Genomic DNA, 23,875 nt, shown 5'->3' with positions numbered 1-23,875 from the left:
TACCAGAGGGGTGTGTGTGTGTGTGTGAGTGTGTGTGTTGAAACTACATGAAGTCAGTTCATCACTGACATTAAGACAATTTTTCTGAAATGTTTCATAACAACAATTTCATAAAGCCCAAACCTCCGCAAAGACCCAACAGACCTAATATTCATTCAATCAATCAATTAATATATCAATCTGCACCAAATCATATCTCCCTCACAGAATCTGTCAGTAAAGGTGTCTGATAGTTTTCATGAATTATTCTCTGAAATCAGTGAACATGTTAAAAAACATTAATTCCTCCGTTTATTCACACACACACAGACAAAAAAAACCTGAAATAATAAATCAATAAATCAAAGTTACAAATCAAAGAAAAATGTACATGATACAATGACAAAACATACATGTTCATACAACGACAACATGCGACACGGTAAACAAATGTACAATGAAAAAAATGTATAAATGTGTGAGTTAATGTTTAAACATGAATCCAGCGTCACTGTGTTTCTGATTCTCAGTGTGTGAAACTGAGCTGCTCTTCACCTTGACAAACATTTTATGTCATTAAAATCAATATGTTGATAAGTCACAAAGTAAAACCTTCGACCATCATCAGACACAAAGAGAGACAAGTTTGTCAGTGAAGAGCAAACTTTTAAAAGATTCATAACCTCACAGTCGATTCTGACTTCGATAATAAATAAGAAAAAATATTCCATGTCCTGTATTTAAAAGTAAAAGTATTTCAGTATTCAGAGCAGTAAAATTCAAAGTATTTGTTTTGCAAAGCGACAAAGAGACTGCATGACATTCTGTGTTTTCCTCTCAAGCCTCAGAAGGTTATTGTTATAACCCTGGTGCTGGTAGTCCAGCTAAGAAAAATCTTTTGAATGTTCAAATGTCATGTAGGAAGTCGGCTCCACTCCTGCAGCGCCCCCTGCAGGGAACTCCTCTCCCCGACAGAAAACACTGCACCTGAAACGCCTCGTCAGTCGCCGGACGATGCTTCCGCAACATGGTGACATCACCATATCAAAGACGTGTATAAAGTGTCTAGTGGCTAGTCTGACACGGCCCAAAACAAAGCAGGGTAAGGCGAGGGTGAGACGGCTTCCTACACATGCTGGAAGCGGTTGAACAATCACAACAGAGTGGAGCCAGCTGGCCAATCCGATCATTGGGAGGGAGGGGCCTTGAAGGGGCTGAGAAAGAGGAGCTGCAGGAAACTGATGTTTACTGAACATTAGAGCATGAAATAACCCCCAATAACATTATGAACCTGAATATGAGCAGAATATGTCTCTTTTTACCAGCTAATTCTGACAGAATTGACTTTCTATAGCAGGTTAAACTGGACAAATCAACATCAACATCAGTCTGCTGTTAAAATAGTAACTCTAAATAACTGACTCAGTTTCTTTGCTAGATTGAAGAAATAAAATCAACTCTTACCACAATCTACTAGTTTGAAAATACAACTTGATGTCTAATCCTGTGGCTAAAAATATTAGAATACTTTTGGTGAAGCAAAATTCCTAGATTCCTCCTTTGTAATGGCCAGAATTATGCTGAATTTAACATTGCACAATACCCAACCTCACACGGGGCACCACATGCGAATGTGTGTGGGTTCGAGCACGCCAACTGTGCATGCATGTGCACAGACTACATTGCTGATTGCCAATGGTGGGGTCAAAGTACTAAAAACAAAATGGTGGTAAACAAAGAAAACTACAAACAAGACGGCGGAATCAAAGCTGTTGGGTTTGTGACATGATACACATTCACCTCTGAACAGACATTACAGTATGCTTAGTGAACACATTCCATCAAATCAATACATTACACTGTGCTTGTTATAATATGCACAGTTACATTACCACATCCATGGAAAAAGAAGAAGGGTCCTTTTGGTTTGCTGTTTAGTCCAGTAGGCTGCAGTTGTGCTGTGTGGCTTCGAGACACTAAGGGTCCGTCCCATTTCCCCCCACTTAGCTCTACCCACCTGTTTTGCGCGTTCCCGCGTAGGGTAGGAAGTCCTATTTCTTTTGAAGATCAAGGGGAGGTGGTTATCTGCCCCTTCAAACAGCCCTTCCAACTAGGGTGGTCAGATGCTGACTTCAGGTGCAGTGGATGAAAGGAGGGGTCAGGACAAGGGGTCGGGACGAGTCTGGGGAAATGGAACAGACCCTAACTCTGCTTGTTGGCTCCTGTTGCTTCACCAGTGGACAATACTCTGTCTATCTACAGCTGCTGCCTTTTCATTCACAATGTATTGATATCGGACATGTTGCGTAAATGAATTGGACCAAATTCGCCCATGAACTTGCCAAGTTTGGATCGGATGGATGTTTTTTGAGATCACACACACAGAGATTCCTCACGTCACAGGAAGATGAAACTGAGAGTTCCAGGCATCAGAAGCATCATCAGCTGATGTTACATTTTTTTTTGTACTTCTTCTTCAGATCTTTAATCTCTTTTTCTTGCTTTTTCTTCAATTCTTCTAATTCTTTGATTAGTTTTTCTTTGTCCTTGATTTCATCTTGTTGGTCTTTCTGTTTCTTCATCATTTCTTCTTTCAGTTTCTTTTCTTTGTGACTGGAGAGGTTGTGTAACACACTGTACTGTGTGTTGTATTTCTCCCGTGTCTGTTGAATCTCTTTCTCATGACGTTGTTTCAGAGCTTCCAGTTCTTTGGTGTATTTTTCTCTGAACTCATTGAATTCTTCAGCTTGTTTTCTGGCCTCCTCTTCATATTTCTTTTTCATTTCCTCAATTTTTTTCTCATGTTTTTCTTCTGCTTCTCTTTTCTCCTTCTCCTCTTGTTCTCTTCTGAGTCGATCTTGTTCTTTTATTTTATTTTCATATTCGACTCGGTCCTGTGTAAATTTTTCTTCGATATTCTTAAATCTATATTTCTCCATCCTTTGGCTTTGACGAGTGTCATTTTCTCGTTTTGCCCACGACATTGTTCTTTCCTCCTCCCATTTCCTTCGTTCTTTTCTCATCTCTTCTCTACTCTGCACCAACTCTTCATCAATCGTTTTTTTCTCTTTCGATTCCAATTGTATTTTTTTCTCCAAAGCTTCAAGTTTTTCTTCCCACTCCTGTCTCTGATTTTCTTCCTGCTCTTTCTTTTTCCTGTCTTCTTGTTCTCTCTTCTCTTGTTCTTTCCTTCTCTCTTCTTGTATCTTCTTGATGTCTTCCTCTCTCTTCTTGAGTTGGTTTAGTCTCAGTTTTACGTCCTGTTCAATTCCTTCTCTCTGTTCTTTCATCCTTCTTTTCATCACTTGCATTTCTTCCTTATGTTGTCTTTCTACTTCCTCCCTCTCTCTCTTCATCTCTTCATTCTCCTTCAGTAATCTCTTAATTTCTTTCTGTATTGCTGCCTCAGCCTCCTGCAGCATCTCATTGGTGTAGCAGCTGCCTCCATTTTCCTTCACCATGGTGTCGATCTTGTTCATCAGCTCTCTGATTTGTGTGTGGTTGTGTTCATCATGGTTGTTAAACACATGGTATCTTCCTCCACAGTCGGCGACCAGCTTCTTAAAGGAGTCATCACATTTCTTATCAATGAATTCTTCAATGGACAACTTGTTGTTGTCCAGGTCATCTCCTCTTGTTAACAGAATGATGGTGAACTTCTCAGAATTCTTCCCAAAGTTGTTCTTGATGAGTGTCAGTGTTTCCTCCTCTTCTGGTGTGAATCTACCAATCTGCATCACCAACAGGAAGACGTGTGGACCTGGAGCCAGAAGACTGATGCATTTCACCATCTCCTCATGAACCTGTTCATGGGACAAACTATCATCAAACAGACCAGGAGTGTCGACCACAACCACAGGACGACCGTTCACTTCACTCTGCGCTTTCTGGCAACGCTTGGTGACTGACTTTTGACAAAGTTCGGATTCAAACTCTTGTCTTCCCAGAATGGTGTTTCCTGAAGAGCTCTTTCCACAACCAGTTTTCCCGATCAGCACAATCCTGAGACACTCTGGACTCTGTGTCTCGTCATCATCTGCAACATATGATAAAAAGTGAGACGAGATAATGTTACATACAAGGACATGATTTAGGACACAACAAATGTCTGTACTTACAGATGTTCTGTGTTTTGCCTTTAAGCTTCTGAAGTTCAGTGATGTCCCTCTCTTGTTTCATTATCTTTCTGATTCCGGCTTGTGCGAATGTTGCTGTTGTGTAGCTGCATGGTTTGTCCTTGTTTCTTCTCATCTTGTCCACAGCGTCCAGCATCTCTGAGACCTGCTGCTCGTCCTTGATGTTGAGGACGACAGATCTTCCTCCACAGCTCCGACAGAGCTCCTGGATGTCATCGGTTTTATTTAGGAAGTCAACAACAGCTGGATCTGTGGGATCTGACTCCATGGTGAACAGGATCATGGTGAAGTCGTCGACTCGAGAGCTGAACGTGCTCTGGATGGTCTGTAACTCCCCCTTGTCTTCATCAGTGAGGGGACCTACAGGCAGGACCAGGAGGAAGGCGTGGACGCCGTCAGGATCACAGAGGGAGACGCACCTGTGTGACTCCTCCATCACGGCCTCCAGAGGTTTTCCATACAGAGCAGGAAGCTCCACCAGGGAGACCTGACGTCCACACACCTCTCCCTGATGTCTCACACTCTCTGAGGAGTGAAGGTCCGTCCGACCTAAAATGGCCTCGGCTGCTGAAGTCTTCCCTGCTCCTCTCCTCCCACACAGAAGCAGGTTTAAAGATGGTTTGAGTTGGTCTTTGTTTTCATGCACAATGTTCTCAATCTTCTCCATTAATAATCTCTGGTTATCTTCACTCATACAGTAGTGTCTTCCTCTGCAGTATTTGAGGAGTTCACCAAAAGAGACAGTCATTTCCACCCTCTCATGTGTTATGACGACCATTAAGTAATTCAAAGCATCTTGACCGAACAAACTCAGGATGAACTCGAGTGTTTTCTTGTTCTCCTCAGTGAAATCTGAAGGATTCACCAACAGCAGCAGAACATTTGGTGCAGGAGGACAGAGAGTTGCACAGCTCTTCACCTCTTGTCTCACGTTGCCTTCAGACATACCGAGCATGTCTGGAGTTTTCACCACTGTTACTGGTTTTCCTCTCCACTCTCCGCAGGCGGCGACACACCGACTGAGTGGTGAATGTTTTTGTCTATGAAAAACTTGGTCCCTGATGATGAAGTTGCCCAGTTTTGTCTTTTCGTCTTCATGTTTTCCCAACAGAACAATCCTCAGTTCAGATGCTGTAACACAACAGAGACAAAGATTATCTCGATGGTTATTGTGATAATAACCGTGATGAAGTGTCCCAGCGCATCCTAAGACATATTTATAAACCAGTCAATGTTTTAGTGCAACATCATGGTGTCAACATTTTGTGTATGATGTGATGTGTAATTTGACAGTTAACCTAGTTTTAAATGTGCACATCAAATAACAGCCCATATAGAGGTTGGGGAGGGGATTTCTACACAAGTTCAAAATGAACATTTGGATATTTTCTCATAAAGGCAGCATCACAAAGTAGAACAAAAATATGGTAGAGGATACTACAATTTGAAATAGTATATTTCAAATTTTGGTATTTATTCTTTAACCACATTCAGCCCAGTGAAAATACAACATCATTATTTTTTGCTAAAGGAGGATTTGTTATTTTCTTTGTGGGAACTGTTTTCACTTACCAGCAGCTTTAACAGCCTCTGTGACAAGAGTCTGTGTTTGATGAACATCTGGTGAAGTAGGTGTTGAGTCCTGTTCTCCAGATACAATCTGACACAATCGTGTTAACAGCTCTTCATGTTCAAGGTTATTTCGCATTAAGAATTTGTATCTACACATTCTGATAATCTCTTTTATTGGTGGGTACATAAAACCTGAACTCTCTCTGGGTGTTGCTGCCAGGACCAGTGACTGATCCAGGGCTGAATCACTGAAGAGCTGAAGGACTCTGCAGAGCCTCGTTCTCTGTTCCTCAGTGAAGTCTTCAGGCTGAAGAACCAGCAGGAACACATCAGGTCCGGGATCAGAGGGACTCACACAGTTTTCTACACCTTGTCTCAGTTTCCTGTCAGAGATGTCGGGATGAAGCAGATCTGGGGTGTTGATGATGACGATTCTTTTCTCCTTCCACTTTCCTATGACTCTCTCACAGTAGTCTGGTTCTTCCTCAGTGTTGAACACAGGCGCTCCCAGTATGAAGTTTCCCACTGAACTCTTCTCAGACCTGCTGTTCCCCAACAGGACCACCGTCAGCTCCGACACTGGAAAACAAGTATTCATTTATAGTCTCACTAATATTTAGCTTAAGGGGTTTAGTTACCTCCAGGTTGTACCTGTGAAATTCTATGCACTCAGATATAACAGCAGGATAACAGTTCATTTACACTGCTCTCCAAAATTCCATTCAAGCTAACAGGGCTGCCCAAGCTAGGTGATGTGAAACCAGGGTGTTATGTCTGATGACCAACTATCTTTCTCTGACCAGGTTGCAATTTACAACATAGGATTACTCTGTCCTTGCCTGACTCAGTATGCCACCCAGTTATTGTACAGGCGGTGTTCATCTCTTCTGGCCGGTCTCAATTCATGTACAGTGAAACTCTTACGGATGGTCCAGAATTGCGTCGTCTTCAATCGGTCTAAAAGGGCAAATCTCAGTCTGCTGCTCATCCACCTCCACTGGCTCCAGATTGCCCCCAGAATCAAACTCAAGTCACTAATATTTGCCAGTGGAGCAACTTTCAGTCGGTCTGCACTTATCCTCTTGGACTCAATCAAAGTCAACAAATCCCGGCACACAAGGAAATAAGAGTCCAGACTGTTCTCATGTTTGGTTCCTGATGGTGGAACGAGCCAAACACAGTCAGAGGACGAGTATCTCTCTCTCGTCTTCAAGAACCTCTTGAATACTCGTCTTTTCTGAGAGCACCTCTTCTCCTAACACCTCTAACACCCTAACATGCCCAACCAGCTCTTATTTGGGTGCACTTCTTTACCTGATCTGCACTCTGACTTAGTGACCCTGCTTACTTGATATCCGAAAGCTTTAGCGTTGTCCCTCAGTTGTCAGTTCCTTTGGATAGAAGCGTTTGACAAATGAGTAATTGTCAAATTTGTTGTAAATGCATTTTGACTCACTGTTTGGTGGCAGGCGAAACAAACTGCCTCTGCGTTTCAAGGTATGTGCATCATCTGTGACCAAAGACAGAAATATACAGCATTTGTTTAGTACTTTACTTAACCACATTTTATCTATACTCAGTTTGCAGTTTATTTGGTTCATCTAGAAAAAACAAATCTGGTTCAATCCTGTAGTAAATCTGTGACCTAGATGCAATTGTACCATTTGCTTAGATTGTTAAATGAGTCCTTCCACTTGTGTTGAATCCATCAAACGTTAAAGGTTTTTATAATTGTTTTGTCGCCACCAAGTGGTTCTCAGCTGGCTCTGTGCCTTTGACAGAAAACACTGGAGAAATGGAGAAATCATAGACTAAAATGAAGTAGTAATATAAAACTCAATCTGTGCATCAGTGCAGCTGCTCAACACAAAGTTAAAGACCTACAGTGTTCCTCATATTTATTGCCGTGTTTGATTAAATGTCCAGTGATCTGAGTTTAATTCTCAGCTCATTTAAAGTCTGATGACAGAGGGATTTTATCATGTGTGATGTGTGAAGACACAGGTAGAATGTAACTGAACCCACGTGAAGCTGCAGTGGCCATGACGTCACTCTGCTGGACTCATCCGACTGATTCAACTGAAGAGCGACTGCTGCATGAAGAACCGACAGGGAGAAAAATTACAAGATAGATTATTAAATTCCTCTTAACAGTTAAATTGTTTTGTTGATTAAACAACAGCCTCCACGGTGGAGATTCAAACTTTATAATGTATTGTATAATGTAGCCTAACTAGTTTATGATGAGGCTGTCAGTTGTATCTGTAGATTTCAGTGTATCTCAATCAATAAAGCTTATATATAATATAAAGTAGCAGTGTAAACATATTCAATTACAAATAGTCCTGCATGAAAATATCCTACTGAAGTACAATTACATTTGATTTCAGTGTTAATGATACTGAAGCGTCAGTGTGTGAGCATCTTGTTACTGTTGTAGCTGCTGCAGGTGGAGCCAGGTTTAAATTCAGCTTCATTGACAGGTTTATACATGGTTATATACAATGTATATATAGGTTTATATACAGGTTACATTGGTTCATATTTAAGTCTATATACAGCTTTATATATCTGTTTATATACAGGTTATATACAAGTCTATATACAGTTTTATACATAGATCTATATATAAGTTTGTAGTTATGTTTATATACAGGGTTTTCATACAGGCTTGTGAGGGTTTATAGATAGGTTGATATATAAGTTTAATTATAGGTTTATACAAGGGTTTATATACAGGTTTTTCATGATCGTATGGGTTTATATTCAGTATTATATACAGATTTGTAGACAGGTTTAAATACACAGGTGTGTAGAGAGGTCGGCTCACAGACACCTGAAGGATTAAACACTGCTGTTTGTGAAATGTCAGCAGCCAAAAAACTGGTTTAATAATTGTAGTGTGTTACAATCTAAAAGGTTGTTATATTTTCCATTGTGGAAAAAAAATCTTCCTAATAGTAAATGTTGTAGAAAGGGTTTGGAAATGTTTTCCTCTTGAAATGTAGTGGAATTAAAGTAGTAGCATAAAATAGAAATAAAGTACAAGTACCAAAACAGTACAGTAGGCCTACATATAATAATTCAACCACTCTGTGAGTCTATGAGTCTGATGATGTAACAAACTGGTTTTTCTTGTTTGACAAATGGCGTCTTAAAAGTTTCTTTATCAAGATACAAGAAACACACAGATCATAAGTCATTTCATATTCATCAACCAAACTTAGTCCAAAGCAAAAGCTGGATGTGAGACAAATATATATCCTGTATATATGTACATGTCCAGCTCAGTTAGTTACTGTGACCTAGTAGTTGTGATAGTAACAAACTGTGACACTCACCTGAGGACGACGACTTTACACCTGCGGACGAGTCCTGACAGTTTCTGCAGTGATGTCACACTGTTGCTGATCTATTTCATTGATCTGAATATGAATTCTGCTTCAATGCGTCTTCTTTAGCTGCCGTCGGGTGGAGATCTCCCGTTGTTTAATGCCTCAGACAAAAGAAATGGAAAGCAAAAAGGTCAAAGAATGTGGGAGGGGTGGGAAGGTGCTGCGTCAGATTCATCAGGTTGAATGTGATGCTGAGACCAACATTTTAATAATGTTCCATTAAATTCAACTCCACAAATATACACAGATGGTTTATTAGTCACTGCTATATATATATATATTTGTGTATATATATATATATATTTGTGTGTATATGTATATGTATGTGTGTATATGTATATATATCTGTGTATATATGTATGTGTGTGTATATATATGTATGTATATATGTGTATATATGTATATGTATGTGTGTATATATTTATATGTATGTGTGTATATATATATATATATATCTGTGTATATATGTATCTGTATGTGTGTATATATATATCTGTGTATATATGTATGTGTGTATATATATGTATGTATGTGTATATATGTATCAATGTATATGTGTATATATATGTGTATAATATATATATATATAAATATGTGTATAATATATATATATATGTTGTGAGCTGTCTAGTGTTTTACATCATGTTTTTTTTTTTTTTTGAAATCGGAACTTCATCAACAAGTCCTCATAACGGTGCTTAAATCTAACGCTGTGTTTGACAAATTGTTATGAGCGAGTGTTTTTACTTTGAAAGTTTGAATCCATGAGATGTTGGTGTGGATCTGGACAAAGGGGGCGGAGCCAAGATTTTTATCTCCTTCTTTAACATTGTGAGACACACACACACACACACACACACACACACACAGACAAAAAGAACTGAAATTATGAATTTATTGTCCCCACAATTCATTATATGAATAAATGGCTGCTGATCCATTTTAAACAAGGTACATACAACAATATTTGTGAGACAGTTTCTACATGATAAAATGAAACAAAGATACATAATAATAATAATAATAATGCAAATATTCGCATGTGTCTGTGTGTCTGTTCATAAACACAAGTCTACTAAGTGTTTGTGGACTTTGGCGATATGCAATATCCAGAAAAAGGTCCTGTATAAAAGTCCTATGGATTTGGGACCCTGTGGAGCACAATAATAAGAGCAAAGACACATTAATAAATATTCATAAAATAAGTCCAAAAAAGCCGTGCAGAGATAAAAAGCCAAAGACAAGCACAATGTAAGCAGTACAACAGTAGAGCATAGTCCTGGTACACACCAGTGACCCTTGAACAACGAGGTCTTTAGCTCCATTTAAAAGAAACCACTGAACTGGCAGAGCACCGGGCGGCGGGCGAGGTTCCATCATTTAGGTGCCAGTGTTTCAAATGCTCGTCACCACGAGGTTCAAGGCGAGTGCGTGCAACCGGAAGCAGGTTGAAGGAGTTGGTTGTGAGATGTTGTAGATGTTACAACCATGATACAACGACAACATGCGACAACAACCACCACGCTCAACAAATGAGCAACGAGAAAATGTATAAATGTGAGTTCATGTTTAAACATTGACCTTGTAGATAAAGAAACATGTTTGCAGAATGTTTGTGTCACAGATAGTGAGTGTTTTAGGTTTAGAGAATATTGGAAAGGAAGGATCCCTGGGCTTGTTCACAGTTCATCCTCAGCCACACTTAAATCCTCTGTGTTTGGAATAAAGGAGCACGTGGTCAAATCCTCCATTTCATGAGGCACAACATACATGTCGACAGTAGATTGATGATGTGACCTACAGTTAGAGCGCGACACAGTCTGGTGTTTGGTGAAGGCTGGTATGATGAAAGTTTTGACATGGTATCGTATCTTTTCCCCATTGACAAATGTTGGTTTAACATGAAGGTTCAACATGATCAGTAAACTTCAACAACACTTCAGAGTCTTCGTCAGTAACTAGGACTGCAGCTCTATTTTAAAAACACTTCACGTCTGCCCTCTGTCTGTGAAAATGTAAAATAACAACAACACAGATAGAATCAGCACAGAGGAACCGATCCATTGGTTTCTCCTGCGTCGGTACATCTTCTTCTCCTCCTCCAGATTCTGTTTGAGGTCCTGATACCTTCCTTCCCACATCCCCGTCTTTTCCTTATCCCAGTTCTCGTGATCTCTCTTCCACTCTTTTCTGCTCAGCTCCAGTTTCCTCTCGGCAGCTTTCCTCTGCTCTGTCTCCGTCTGGACCGTCTTCTCTGACGCTTCCAGTCGTTTTCTCCAATCCCGTCGCAGAGTTTCTTCCCTTTTCTTCCACCTCTTTTCATTCTCCTCTCGTTCTTTCTTTCTCTCTTCTCGCTCTTTTTTCTTGCTGTCGTCTTGGTCCTTCAGCTGTTTTGCTCTCAGTTTTCTCTCCTGTTCAATTTCTGCTCTCTGCTCAGTGATTTTCCTTCTCAGTGGTTTTAAATCTTCCTCATGTTTTCTCCTCAGCTTCTCCTCCGTTCTCTTCATCTCTTCTTCCTTCTCTTTCAGAATCATTTCCACTTGTGTGACTTCCTGTGTGTCGTCAGGCATCTCGTTGTAGCAGCAGCCACCGTTTTCCTCCAGCATGGTCTGGATCTTGCTCAGCAGCTCATGGACTTGTGTCCGGTTTGTGACGTCTCTGTTGTTAAAGACCTGATATCTTCCTCCACAGTCATTTATTAGTTGTTTGACAAAACCATCAACATCTTTCACACAACTGTCAAACGAGCGCTCGGCCGGTTCGTCTCCTCTGGTGAATATGATGATGGTGAAGTCTTTTGACCTTTTGCCAAAGTATTTTCTGATCAGTTCCATGGAGTTTTTCTCCTCTGGTGAAAAGTCTCCGATCGGCAGCACCAATAAGAAGACATGAGGTCCAGGAGACAACAGCTTGAGGCATCTGTGAAGCTCATCAGAGAGAGTTGTATCAAACAGGTCGGGGGATCGCACCACAGTGACGGACCGTCCATCAACCTCTCCAGTTGCTATTTCTCCAGACTTGATTGTTCCTGTTTCGAAAATCTTTTTGCCCAAAATGGTGTTTGCGGTCGAACCCTTCCCAGAACCAGTCTTCCCGAGCAGCAGCATCCTGAGAGGCTCTCTGCTCCGATCTCCCACCGGTCTCTTCTGTGTCACAGCCTCAAGTTCAGCTTTGAGTTTCGTGTTGGCGTTTTCCTGCTCCACAACCCGACTCACCTGCGCCTCAGTAAACGTGTTCTTTGTGAAGCATCTGGATCCTCCAGTGCTCATCGTGTCCACAGCGTCCAGCATCTCAGAGACCTGCTGCTCGTCCTTGATGTTGAGGACGACAGATCTTCCTCCACAGCTCCGACAGAGCTCCTGGATGTCATCGGTTTCATTTAGGAAGTCAACAACAGCTGGATCTGTGGGATCTGACTCCACGGTGAACAGGATCATGGTGAAGTCGTCGACTCGAGAGCTGAACGTGCTCTGGATGGTCTGTAACTCCCCCTTGTCTTCATCAGTGAGGGGACCTACAGGCAGGACCAGGAGGAAGGCGTGGACGCCGTCAGGATCACAGAGGGAGACGCACCTGAGTGACTCCTCCATCACGGCCTCCAGAGGTTTTCCATACAGAGCAGGAAGCTCCACCAGGGAGACCTGACGTCCACACACCTCTCCCTGATGTCTCACACTCTCTGAGGAGTGAAGGTCCGTCCGACCTAAAATGGCCTCGGCTGCTGAAGTCTTCCCTGCTCCTCTCCTCCCACACAGAAGCAGGTTTAAAGATGGTTTCTTGTGTTCACACAGATGCTCTTTGTCTTTGTCCTTTGCAGTTTGACCCAGTCGTGTTAACAGCTCTTTACGATCAAGGTTCTCCTTCTTCAGGTACCTGTCTCCACACAGTCTGATCAGGTCTCTTACAGGTGGGTGGCTCAGGTAGTGTTCTCCTGGACTCTCCTCTCTGGGTGTTGAGACCAGGACCAGTGACTGATCCAGGGATGAATCACTGAAGAGCTGAAGGACTCTGCAGAGCCTCGTTCTCTGTTCCTCAGTGAAGTCTTCAGGCTGAAGAACCAGAAGGAACACATCAGGTCCGGGATCAGAGGGACTCACACACTTTTCTACACGTTTTCTCAGTTTCCTGTCAGAGATGTCGGGATGAAGCAGATCTGGGGTGTTGATGATGACGATTCTTTTCTCCTTCCACTTTCCTTCACCTCTCTCACAGTCGTCTGGTTCTTCCTCAGTGTTGAACACAGCCGCTCCCAGTATGAAGTTTCCCACTGAACTCTTCTCAGACCTGCTGTTCCCCAACAGGACCACCGTCAGCTCCGACACTGGAAAACAAAACACAAGTCTTACATTCATTCTTTTCTATTCTCAACAATATTCTGACCTCCAGTTTGTACCTGTGAAATTCCATGAACTACAATAAGAAATAAGATTTGACAGTTGTATGTTAACACAGTTCAGTCTGACTCACTGTTTGGTGGCAGCAATTCATAACTGCTGCTGCGCTTCATGGGAAACAGACCGTCTGTGACTGAAGACAGAAATTAGTTTAGTCGCATTATCGACACTCAGAAGAAAAACACTTTGATTTAATCAAAGAAAACAACAATAATGAATCAGACTTTAATATCTTACAAATTACCTTTAATTCCCCTGAAACAATTTAGTTTACCTGTCTAGGATACAATAAACTTTCACTTCCTCAAATAACTGATGAAAACTATTGTTTTACTCACTTCATGAATCTCTTTCTCTTCACTTCACTATAGTTTCTGACTGGACTCACCAGGCGCTGCAGCCATCCTGTCACTCTGCTGGAAGACCACAAGGGAGGTACTGGTCTGGTACTGGTCTGGATACTGGTCTGGATACTGGTCTGGTACTGGTCTGGTACTGGGCTGGATACTGGTCTGGATACTGGTCTGGATACTGGTCTGGATACTGGTCTGGATATTAATCTGGATATTGATCTGGATCACCTCTGATCACTGACGAGTTGTTCTGTCTGCAGAGATCACTGAGGTTAGTTTCATCCATGAAGCTGTAATTCTGCTCTGAAGGCAAATAAATAAACTGCTGCAACAAACTCGTTTAGGGCTGCATGGTGGTGTAGTGGTTAGCACCTTCGCCTCACTGCAAGAAGGGTCTGGGTTCGAATCCTGGTTCAACCAGGCATTTCTGTGTGGAGTTTGCATGTTCTGCCCGTGTATGCGTGGGTTCTCTCCGGGTTCTCCGGCTTCCTCCCACAGAATGGGGTCAGGTTCATTGGAGACTATAAACTGACTGTAGGTGTGAACGTGAGAGTGAATGGTTGTCCGTCTCTGTATGTGGCTCTGTGATAGGCTGGTGACCTGTCCAGGGTGAACCCCGCCTCTTGCCCAATGTCAGCTGGGATTGGCTCCAGCCCCCGCGACCCTTCAATGGATAAAGCGGTAGACGATGGATGAATGAACAAACTAGTTTAACATCTGGACATTCATTCAGATTCCTACAAATAATTCAGTGTTTTTAAAGAGTGGAAATCTTCAGCTTCAGTCCAGTAAACGATCAAGTTAATATCTAACACAGTGGTGATATCTGTGTTCTTTATCTTTGGACTTTGCACTGGCATGAAATGTATCACATGTTGAGCAATGAACTTGTTTTTCAACGACGTCTAGAAGCGTTTCAACATTTCTACATCGCTGAATTATATCAATCTTTGCAGTTTAGACAAAAGACAAAACAAAAGCTACAGTTGACCTATTGTCATTAAATGGTCTTCAACTGCTGAAAGTAGCTGAACTTGTTGCTGCTGTCACGACGTGTCTGTTCTGTGGTTAAACACATTAATGGGTGAACACTTAATCACCAGTCTGGACATGAACCGGACACATGATACAATGAATTGACCATTCTTCACCACGGACCATCACCTGACCAACATGAACTAACACTCCATGAAAGCAACGAACGAGGGCGAAAGTGAAAGTAAAACGTGACGTAATCAGCCTCTGATCGAGTCACTGATCCTGGAGAAAGGACGGAAAGGAAACCTCGTCTCTTCTCGACATGGAAATCAAAGAACAGTAGACGATACTCACAGAACGACGTGAAGGCAAGAAACCACCTCAACTCCCCGGCCCGCTGAGCCTCAGCGTGTCCGGGGTCGACACGTGCTGTTAGAACTGTCGACCACCAGAGGGCGCATCGGAGCGCGGACGGAACCGAGGTTGATGACTTCATATATACACGGACGTAATTGGGGGGGACACAGGGGCAATGTCCCCTGCACTTTTTCCAAAGGCCGTTTTGGTCCCCTGCAGTTTTTACCGTCCAAAAACAATGTTACGCTATAGTAAACAGAGACGCGTCAAGCACTAGGACCAAGCGGAAAACGGCCGCTCAAGCGGAAGCCTGTTTCCCTTTGATCAGACCGCCCACAAGCTCCTCGATTGGCTCTGCCGTTTCTCGTGTGATTGTGTGACCTTCACTGGCTCCCAATAAAGCAGCATATCCACTTCAAGATCCTCCTCATCAATTACAAAGCTCTCAATAATCTTGTAAAGTGTCTTTGAGTTTTATTGAAAGTGCGGATGAATAAAATGTATTGTTATTATTATTATTACTATTTTTAAACTTAAAAGTAGCAATAGAAAACTAGAAGAACTGCTATAAAACACAGTGAACTGAAAGAGTTAGAGTTTTATTAAAAATACTTGTGTCCCTCACTTCTGAAATCAAAATTTCGTCATTGCATATTTATATATATATTAGTGCTGTCAACATTAACGCTTTGTTTGCGTCAATTGTGAACTTTTTAACGCGTTAAAAAAAAGGAACATCGACGCATTGTGTTGACTTCCTGTGGCGGCTGACGACGTGCGCCGCATAACCGTCAGCCATTAGCCATCCTGGCTAAAGATGACACGGACAAGGAAGGAGTTGAAGGAGTTTAAAGTACGTTTGTCACGAAAACACTCACAGAAAGTGACACACACGTGAAACAGGAGTTTGTCACTTTCACGATGGACGTCACCAAGAAAAGCGATCGATATGTCGCAATACTCTTATGTTGAAAGAAACCGGATGTTGTGCGTTAATACGTAGTTCCGCATTAAAGTCAGGTCGAAGTGACGCTCGTCATCTGCTGCAGTGAAAACTGTCAACATGACAGAAACAAGTCTCGTATCGTGTTTCTGCCATGATTGTTTCAGAAACACGTAAAAGGCAGAGAACAGGTGAAGAGAGTTGTCGTCTGTCACATCACAGATCACACAGGAGACAGTTCCCTGACGCGTCCCGGTGTTTATCTGATAGATGGAAATCTGTGCTCAAAGTAAAAAAAATACTTTTAAACAATAGTATTTGAATTAAAATATTTAATTTGTGATGATTCACATTAAATCCATCATTTTACATTTAAATATCCGTTATTACAAACTTCAGCCTGAAGAAATGAAGCAAATTGTCATTATTAGTTCATTTTTTTTAATTGATTGACAGCACTAATATATATGTATATATAGTCATAGACAATAATATGTTTACCGTTTGTGCATTCATTATTTTAGGTTGTATAAGTTATATGCTGCTGCACGGTGGCGTAGTGGTTAGCGCCTTCTGGGTTCGAGTCCCGGTTCAAACCAACCAGGGCCTTTCTGAGTGGAGTTGCATGTTCTCCCCGTGTATGCGTGGGTTCTCTCCTGGTTCTCCGGCTTCCTCTCACAGTCCAGACACATGCAGAATGGGGTCAGGTTCATTGGAGACTGTAAATTGACCGTAGGTGTGAATGTGAGAGTGAATGGTTGTTTGTCTCTGTATGTGGCCCTGTGATAGGCTGGCGACCTGTCCAGGGTGAACCCCGCCTCTCGCCCAATGTCAGCTGGGATTGGCTCCAGCCCCCGCGACCCTTAAATGGATTAAGCTGTAGATGATGGATGGAAGTTATATGCTTATTTCATGGTAGTGATCCATGTGATTTCTGTATTTCTGTTCCCAGAACCACGTGCACTCAGGCACGTTCACAGTCATGTTCATTCCATTCGATGTGAATCCCATTCACCTGCTGCCCATGTTCTGTCCTGTGCTGAAGACTTTTAAAGCCTGAAAATAGAGAAGTCGTCGCCATCCGTGTTTTAATAGACACACCTGGAGAGAAGCTAGAAGCTGAATCAGCTGAGCAGTACAAGTGTTAGACATACAGTCCTTTTATACAATCCTCACTAACAATAGGACAGACTTAAATCGCTCCTGTTGTGTTTATGCAGCTTCTTTTTTAAAATTTTTTAGTGATGTGATCTGCTGTTGACCTGCAGCTGTCAGTGTTTCGTCTCCCGTATCATATGAAGAACCTTATTCATGTTGTTTAATAATTAACAAACACTGAATCTTCTACATGAACGAGCTTGTGGCTGAAAAACCCAGAGTGAAGTGAGACAGTTGATCAGCAGCGTCATGGTTCAGGTCGACTGACGGAGACAGAAAATGTAAACCTTTTGTCTTTGTCTTTAAGATTTACATATGAAATTTACATAAATATTTATGTATATGCTTTGACATTGCTAATAGTACCCGGGCTCATGTACTGGGCACCATTTGTTGTGTAACCAGGTGATTCGTTAGGGCTATCAAAATCATTTTTTTTTAAAAATATATTAATATTAAATAATCACTTTAATTAATATCAAAATTACCTCGGGGAACCACCTGTCAAAGGAATGGAAACGATAACAAATCTACTGGATCAGTCTCATCTATAATATACTAACTATCGTTTTGGAATTCTGATTCATGATTAAATTAATAATTACAACCAAGGTCATCGTATTGGTAGTGAGCAGAGGTTGAAGGATACGGAGATCGACCGGTCAGAGGTTGACTCACTCATGAAATATTAAATAGACCAGACTGTATATTCAATAACATTTATTAAAAAGAAGGTACAAGTTGGAACCACAATATGTAATCTAACAAACATAAATATTTATACAGGTAGGTGTGTGTGTGTGTGTGTGTGCGTGTGTGTTTGTGTGTGTGTGTGTGTGTGTGTGTGTGTGTGTGTGTGTGTGCAGACAAGAGCGTTGATTTCGAACAGTGAGGTCAAAGGTCTGAGAAGTACTGAAACAAGATTGCGGTAAACACAAACTACAAAATGGCGGCATCAGAGGTGTGTTTCTTTGATGAGACCATTCGGTGCAGCACAAAGAGTGTCAGGTTAAAAGAGGGTTAGTCACAGGGTTTGAACATCAAATAAACCTATGAACAAATACATAACAACACCAGGTGAACACATTGACTCACATCAATACACTACCAAAGTTAAACATTCCTATGCTAAGCCATGTAGCACTTTGCTATTCTAAATGCCCAGGTTAGTTTACCAAGTCCATGGAAAAGAAGAAGAAGAAGAAGGTCCTTTAATTTGTTCATTGTGAGTCTAGAAAGATTCAGCTGCGTTGTGTGGTTTCAGTGTCCTTCGTCTCCTCACAGCAGTTAGATGCTCGACATTAACTCTGCTTGGTTCCTGTTGTTTCATCAGCTGGCAAGACTTTGTGTTGAAACCACTGAGGTTACATCAGACTTTAAAGTCATAGTTGGTCCTTCGGCAGAACCTCTCATCGCTGCCTTTTGGGAGTTTGAGCCGTCTGCTTCGGGCAGCCTGCTACCACCTGCATGTAGGTCAGGATCCTCAGAGAGCAGTGGTTTCTCCCGAAGGGAGAACGGAGATGTTGACTCTCCAAAGAGACAGAGAGAGAGATCAGGGGGAGAACTGGGGTTGTATAGGCCTGGGGACCCCCTGGGGTCTGGGACACACAGTGACGAATAGGACCTGGAGTTTGGAGGACCTGACCTCACCCAGGGCGTGATGAGGTGAAGGACCATGGGAGTCTGAGTTTTCTAAGTCATTTCCTTTGTCTTTTTTGAATAAAGGAGCACGTGGTCAAATCCTCCATTTCATGAGGCACAACATATATGTCTACAGTAGATTTATGATGTGATCTATACAGTTGGAGCGGGACACAGTTTGGTGAAGGCTGACCAAATTTTATTTGACATGAACATGTAACATCATCAGTGAACTCAGTAACATTTCAGATCCTTTGTCAGTAACTATGACTGCAGCTCTGTATTTTACTTTACGTCTGTGTTATGCCCCTGTCTATGTGGGTAGGAGCACAACATAAATGAAACAAACAGTTCCCTTCCTGGTCCCCAAACCAGAGCACGACTCAACAACAGGTGAACAAACTCTTGACAGAACTTCAGGGTGAACCCAGGCCAATGCACCAACCAAAATACTCTGTCTTATACACAAAAGGAACATTACTAAATCTGTGTTCAAATGAACCAAACAAAAGACAGTTTTCTAACTAACCCCTACTTGTCAGTGCAATAAACAAAGTGACTAATCAGAATCATCTCAACACAAAGTGACCTGAAAACCACAAAACGAGAATACTCATAAAGAATCAAAGAAAACAATCAGTAATCGCAAGGCTAACTTGGAGACCGAGGAAAACAGAACAAGAGCTGCTGCTGTCAAAAGATGTATCATCGAAGCTGCAGATCCTCCGGGCTTTTCAAAAGCAGCCAATGGTGACAGGACCAATCCGGACCTGCCAGCTCTCCAGGCCACGCCCAGGGTTTAAAACGTGGGAGGAGATCCAGCGGTACAGCCAAAGATCCTCACCTGCGTACAGAGGATCCACTCACACAAAACAAAAGAACGACAAAAACAAACCCAACCAAGTAATATAATAACGTCCAGGGCCAAAACAGTCCACCCTCTGTTTGCGAACTCTCTGCAACCTCTCTGTTACTGCAACCCAGGAAATTATAAAACAACGATATCAACAGCAAAAATAGAATCAGCACAGTGGCACAGAACAATCGTATCCCCCTGTGTTGGTATTCCTCCTGGAGCTTTCTGTACTTGGTTTTCTCCTCATCCAGATTCTGTTTGAGGTCCTGATACATTCCTTCCCACATCCCCGTCTTTTCCTTATCCCAGTTCTCGTGATCTCTCTTCCTCTCTTTTCTGCTCAGCTCCAGTTCCCTCTCGGCAGCTTTCCTCTGCTCTGTCTCCGTCTGGACCGTCTTCTCTGACGCTTCCAGTCGTTTTCTCAAATCCCGTCGCAGAGTTTCTTCCCTTTTTTCCCACTTCTTTTTATTCTCTTCTTCCTTCTCTTTCAGAATCATTTCCACTTGTGTGACTTCCTGTGTGTCGTCAGGCATCTCGTTGTAGCAGCAGCCACCGTTTTCCTCCAGCATGGTCTGGATCTTGCTCAGCAGCTCATGGACTTGTGTCCGGTTTGTGACGTCTCTGTTGTTAAAGACCTGATATCTTCCTCCACAGTCATTTATTAGTTGTTTGACAAAACCATCAACATCTTTCACACAACTGTCAAACGAGCGCTCGGCCGGTTCGTCTCCTCTGGTGAATATGATGATGGTGAAGTCTTTTGACCTTTTGCCAAAGTATTTTCTGATCAGTTCCATGGAGTTTTTCTCCTCTGGTGAAAAGTCTCCGATCGGCAGCACCAGTAAGAAGACATGAGGTCCAGGAGACAACAGCTTGAGGCATCTGTGAAGCTCATCAGAGAGAGTTGTATCAAACAGGTCGGGGGATCGCACCACAGTGACGGACCGTCCATCAACCTCTCCAGTTGCTATTTCTCCAGACTTGATTGTTCCTGTTTCGAAAATCTTTTTGCCCAAAATGGTGTTTGCGGTCGAACCCTTCCCAGAACCAGTCTTCCCGAGCAGCAGCATCCTGAGAGGCTCTCTGCTCCGATCTCCCACCGGTCTCTTCTGTGTCACAGCCTCAAGTTCAGCTTTGAGTTTCGTGTTGGCGTTTTCCTGCTCCACAACCCGACTCACCTGCGCCTCAGTAAACGTGTTCTTTGTGAAGCATCTGGATCCTCCAGTGCTCATCGTGTCCACAGCGTCCAGCATCTCAGAGACCTGCTGCTCGTCCTTGATGTTGAGGACGACAGATCTTCCTCCACAGCTCCGACAGAGCTCCTGGATGTCATCGGTTTCATTTAGGAAGTCAACAACAGCTGGATCTGTGGGATCTGACTCCACGGTGAACAGGATCATGGTGAAGTCGTCGACTCGAGAGCTGAACGTGCTCTGGATGGTCTGTAACTCCCCCTTGTCTTCATCAGTGAGGGGACCTACAGGCAGGACCAGGAGGAAGGCGTGGACGCCGTCAGGATCACAGAGGGAGACGCACCTGAGTGACTCCTCCATCACGGCCTCCAGAGGTTTTCCATACAGAGCAGGAAGCTCCACCAGGGAGACCTGACGTCCACACACCTCTCCCTGATGTCTCACACTCTCTGAGGAGTGAAGGTCCGTCCGACCTAAAATGGCCTCGGCTGCTGAAGTCTTCCCTGCTCCTCTCCTCCCACACAGAAGCAGGTTTAAAGATGGTTTCTTGTGTTCACACAGATGCTCTTTGTCTTTGTCCTTTGCAGTTTGACCCAGTCGTGTTAACAGCTCTTTACGATCAAGGTTCTCCTTCTTCAGGTACCTGTCTCCACACAGTCTGATCAGGTCTCTTACAGGTGGGTGGCTCAGGTAGTGTTCTCCTGGACTCTCCTCTCTGGGTGTTGAGACCAGGACCAGTGACTGATCCAGGGATGAATCACTGAAGAGCTGAAGGACTCTGCAGAGCCTCGTTCTCTGTTCCTCAGTGAAGTCTTCAGGCTGAAGAACCAGAAGGAACACATCAGGTCCGGGATCAGAGGGACTCACACACTTTTCTACACGTTTTCTCAGTTTCCTGTCAGAGATGTCGGGATGAAGCAGATCTGGGGTGTTGATGATGACGATTCTTTTCTCCTTCCACTTTCCTATGACTGTCTCACAGTCGTCTGGTTCTTCCTCAGTGTTGAACACAGCCGCTCCCAGTATGAAGTTTCCCACTGAACTCTTCTCAGACCTGCTGTTCCCCAACAGGACCACCGTCAGCTCCGACACTGGAAAACAAAACACAAGTCTTACATTCATTCTTTTCTATTCTCAACAATATTCTGACCTCCAGTTTGTACCTGTGAAATTCCATGAACTACAATAAGAAATAAGATTTGACAGTTGTATGTTAACACAGTTCAGTCTGACTCACTGTTTGGTGGCAGGCATTCATAACTGCTGCTGCGCTTCATGGGAAACAGACCGTCTGTGACTGAAGACAGAAATTAGTTTAGTCGCATTATCGACACTCAGAAGAAAAACACTTTGATTTAATCAAAGAAAACAACAATAATGAATCAGACTTTAATATCTTACAAATTACCTTTAATTCCCCTGAAACAATTTAGTTTACCTGTCTAGGATACAATAAACTTTCACTTCCTCAAATAACTGATGAAAACTATTGTTTTACTCACTTCATGAATCTCTTTCTCTTCACTTCACTATAGTTTCTGACTGGACTCACCAGGCGCTGCAGCCATCCTGTCACTCTGCTGGAAGACCACAAGGGAGGTACTGGTCTGGTACTGGTCTGGATACTGGTCTGGATACTGGTCTGGTACTGGTCTGGTACTGGGCTGGATACTGGTCTGGATACTGGTCTGGATATTAATCTGGATACTGGTCTGGTACTGGTCTGGATATCGGTCTGGATATTAATCTGGATACTGGGCTGGATACTGGTCTGGATATTAATCTGGATACTGGTCTGGATACTGGTCTGGATACTGGTCTGGATATCGGTCTGGATACTGGTCTGGATACTGGTCTGGATACTGGTCTGGATACTGGTCTGGATATTAATCTGGATACTGGTCTGGTACTGGTCTGGATATCGGTCTGGATATTAATCTGGATACTGGTCTGGATACTGGTCTGGATACTGGTCTGGATATCGGTCTGGATACTGGTCTGGATATTAATCTGGATATTGATCTGGATATTGATCTGGATCACCTCTGATCACTGACGAGTTGTTCTGTCTGCAGAGATCACTGAGGTTAGTTTCATCCATGAAGCTGTAATTCTGCTCTGAAGGCAAATAAATAAACTGCTGCAACAACCTAGTTTAACATCTGGATGCCTCTTAGGGAAGAAGGCGCCTCAGCCAAATTTCCATTAGCTATAAAGTTAATATCTAACACAGTGGTGATATCTGTGTTCTTTATCTTTGGACTTTGCACTGGCATGAAAATGTATCACATGTTGAGCAATGAACTTGTTTTTCAACGACGTCTAGAAGCGTTTCAACATTTCTACATTGCTGAATTATATCAATCTTTGCAGTTTAGACAAAAGACAAATCAAAAACTACAGTTGACCTATTGTCATTAAATGGTCTTCAACTGCTGAAAGTAGCTGAACTTGTTGCTGCTGTCACGACGTGTCGGTCAGTTACAGTGTGTCAGCGTTAAAAACACATACAGGTTATTTTGACAGGAACACTCAATCACACGTCTTATGTTATTGATCAGGACTATTATTCACGTTTACTCCACATTTCTGGTTGAAGTTTTCTAAATAAGAAAAGACATTTCTGGATCAGAATGAATCTGTGCATTTTTAATGTCAGCGAGTATAAAATCCACCTGAGTAAAGTTACATTATAAGTTTCTGCTGCTCAGCTGTTTATATAATCCTGGTCACTTAGTGCATATTAATATTCGTCACCTGGATTTGTTGCTGCATCAGTTCGTCTCCAGGCTCCTGAAGGAACGAACAGACTCACTGAGCCACAGTTGACAAACCTGAGGTGTGTCAGTTACCTGGAGTTTGATCCCTACTCTCAAAATGGCCGTCACTGTTTTAACATCTTAAAGAGACACTGCACTCA

At 42.5% G+C, this 23,875-nt stretch overlaps 2 protein-coding genes across 2 annotated transcripts; both read right to left on the bottom strand.

The window, feature by feature from the left end:
- Positions 1 to 260: 260 nt before the first annotated feature.
- On the bottom strand, positions 261 to 23,821 carry LOC118313852. Its single transcript, XM_047329294.1, has 8 exons — positions 23,713 to 23,821; positions 13,865 to 14,083; positions 13,550 to 13,609; positions 11,073 to 13,403; positions 7,144 to 7,197; positions 5,688 to 6,266; positions 4,098 to 5,246; positions 261 to 4,015 (listed from the first exon to the last, which is right to left on the bottom strand). The coding sequence occupies exons 2-8, from the start codon at positions 13,878 to 13,880 to the stop codon at positions 2,421 to 2,423; spliced, it is 5,784 nt and encodes a 1,927-aa protein (XP_047185250.1). The 5' UTR covers positions 13,881 to 14,083; positions 23,713 to 23,821; the 3' UTR covers positions 261 to 2,420.
- Positions 17,971 to 22,666, bottom strand: LOC124849704 (GTPase IMAP family member 8-like). The gene is made up of 3 exons (XM_047329045.1): positions 22,508 to 22,666; positions 22,193 to 22,252; positions 17,971 to 22,046 (listed from the first exon to the last, which is right to left on the bottom strand). Exons 1-3 carry the CDS (start codon positions 22,521 to 22,523, stop codon positions 19,747 to 19,749), a joined length of 2,376 nt encoding a protein of 791 aa, XP_047185001.1. The 5' UTR covers positions 22,524 to 22,666; the 3' UTR covers positions 17,971 to 19,746.
- Positions 23,822 to 23,875: the final 54 nt, after the last annotated feature.

This window comes from Scophthalmus maximus, chromosome 19, assembly GCF_022379125.1.
Source record: "Scophthalmus maximus strain ysfricsl-2021 chromosome 19, ASM2237912v1, whole genome shotgun sequence".
NCBI lineage: Eukaryota > Metazoa > Chordata > Actinopteri > Pleuronectiformes > Scophthalmidae > Scophthalmus > Scophthalmus maximus.
The sequence above is the reverse complement of the archived record's forward strand: the minus strand, read 5'-3'. Positions and strand labels throughout refer to the sequence as shown.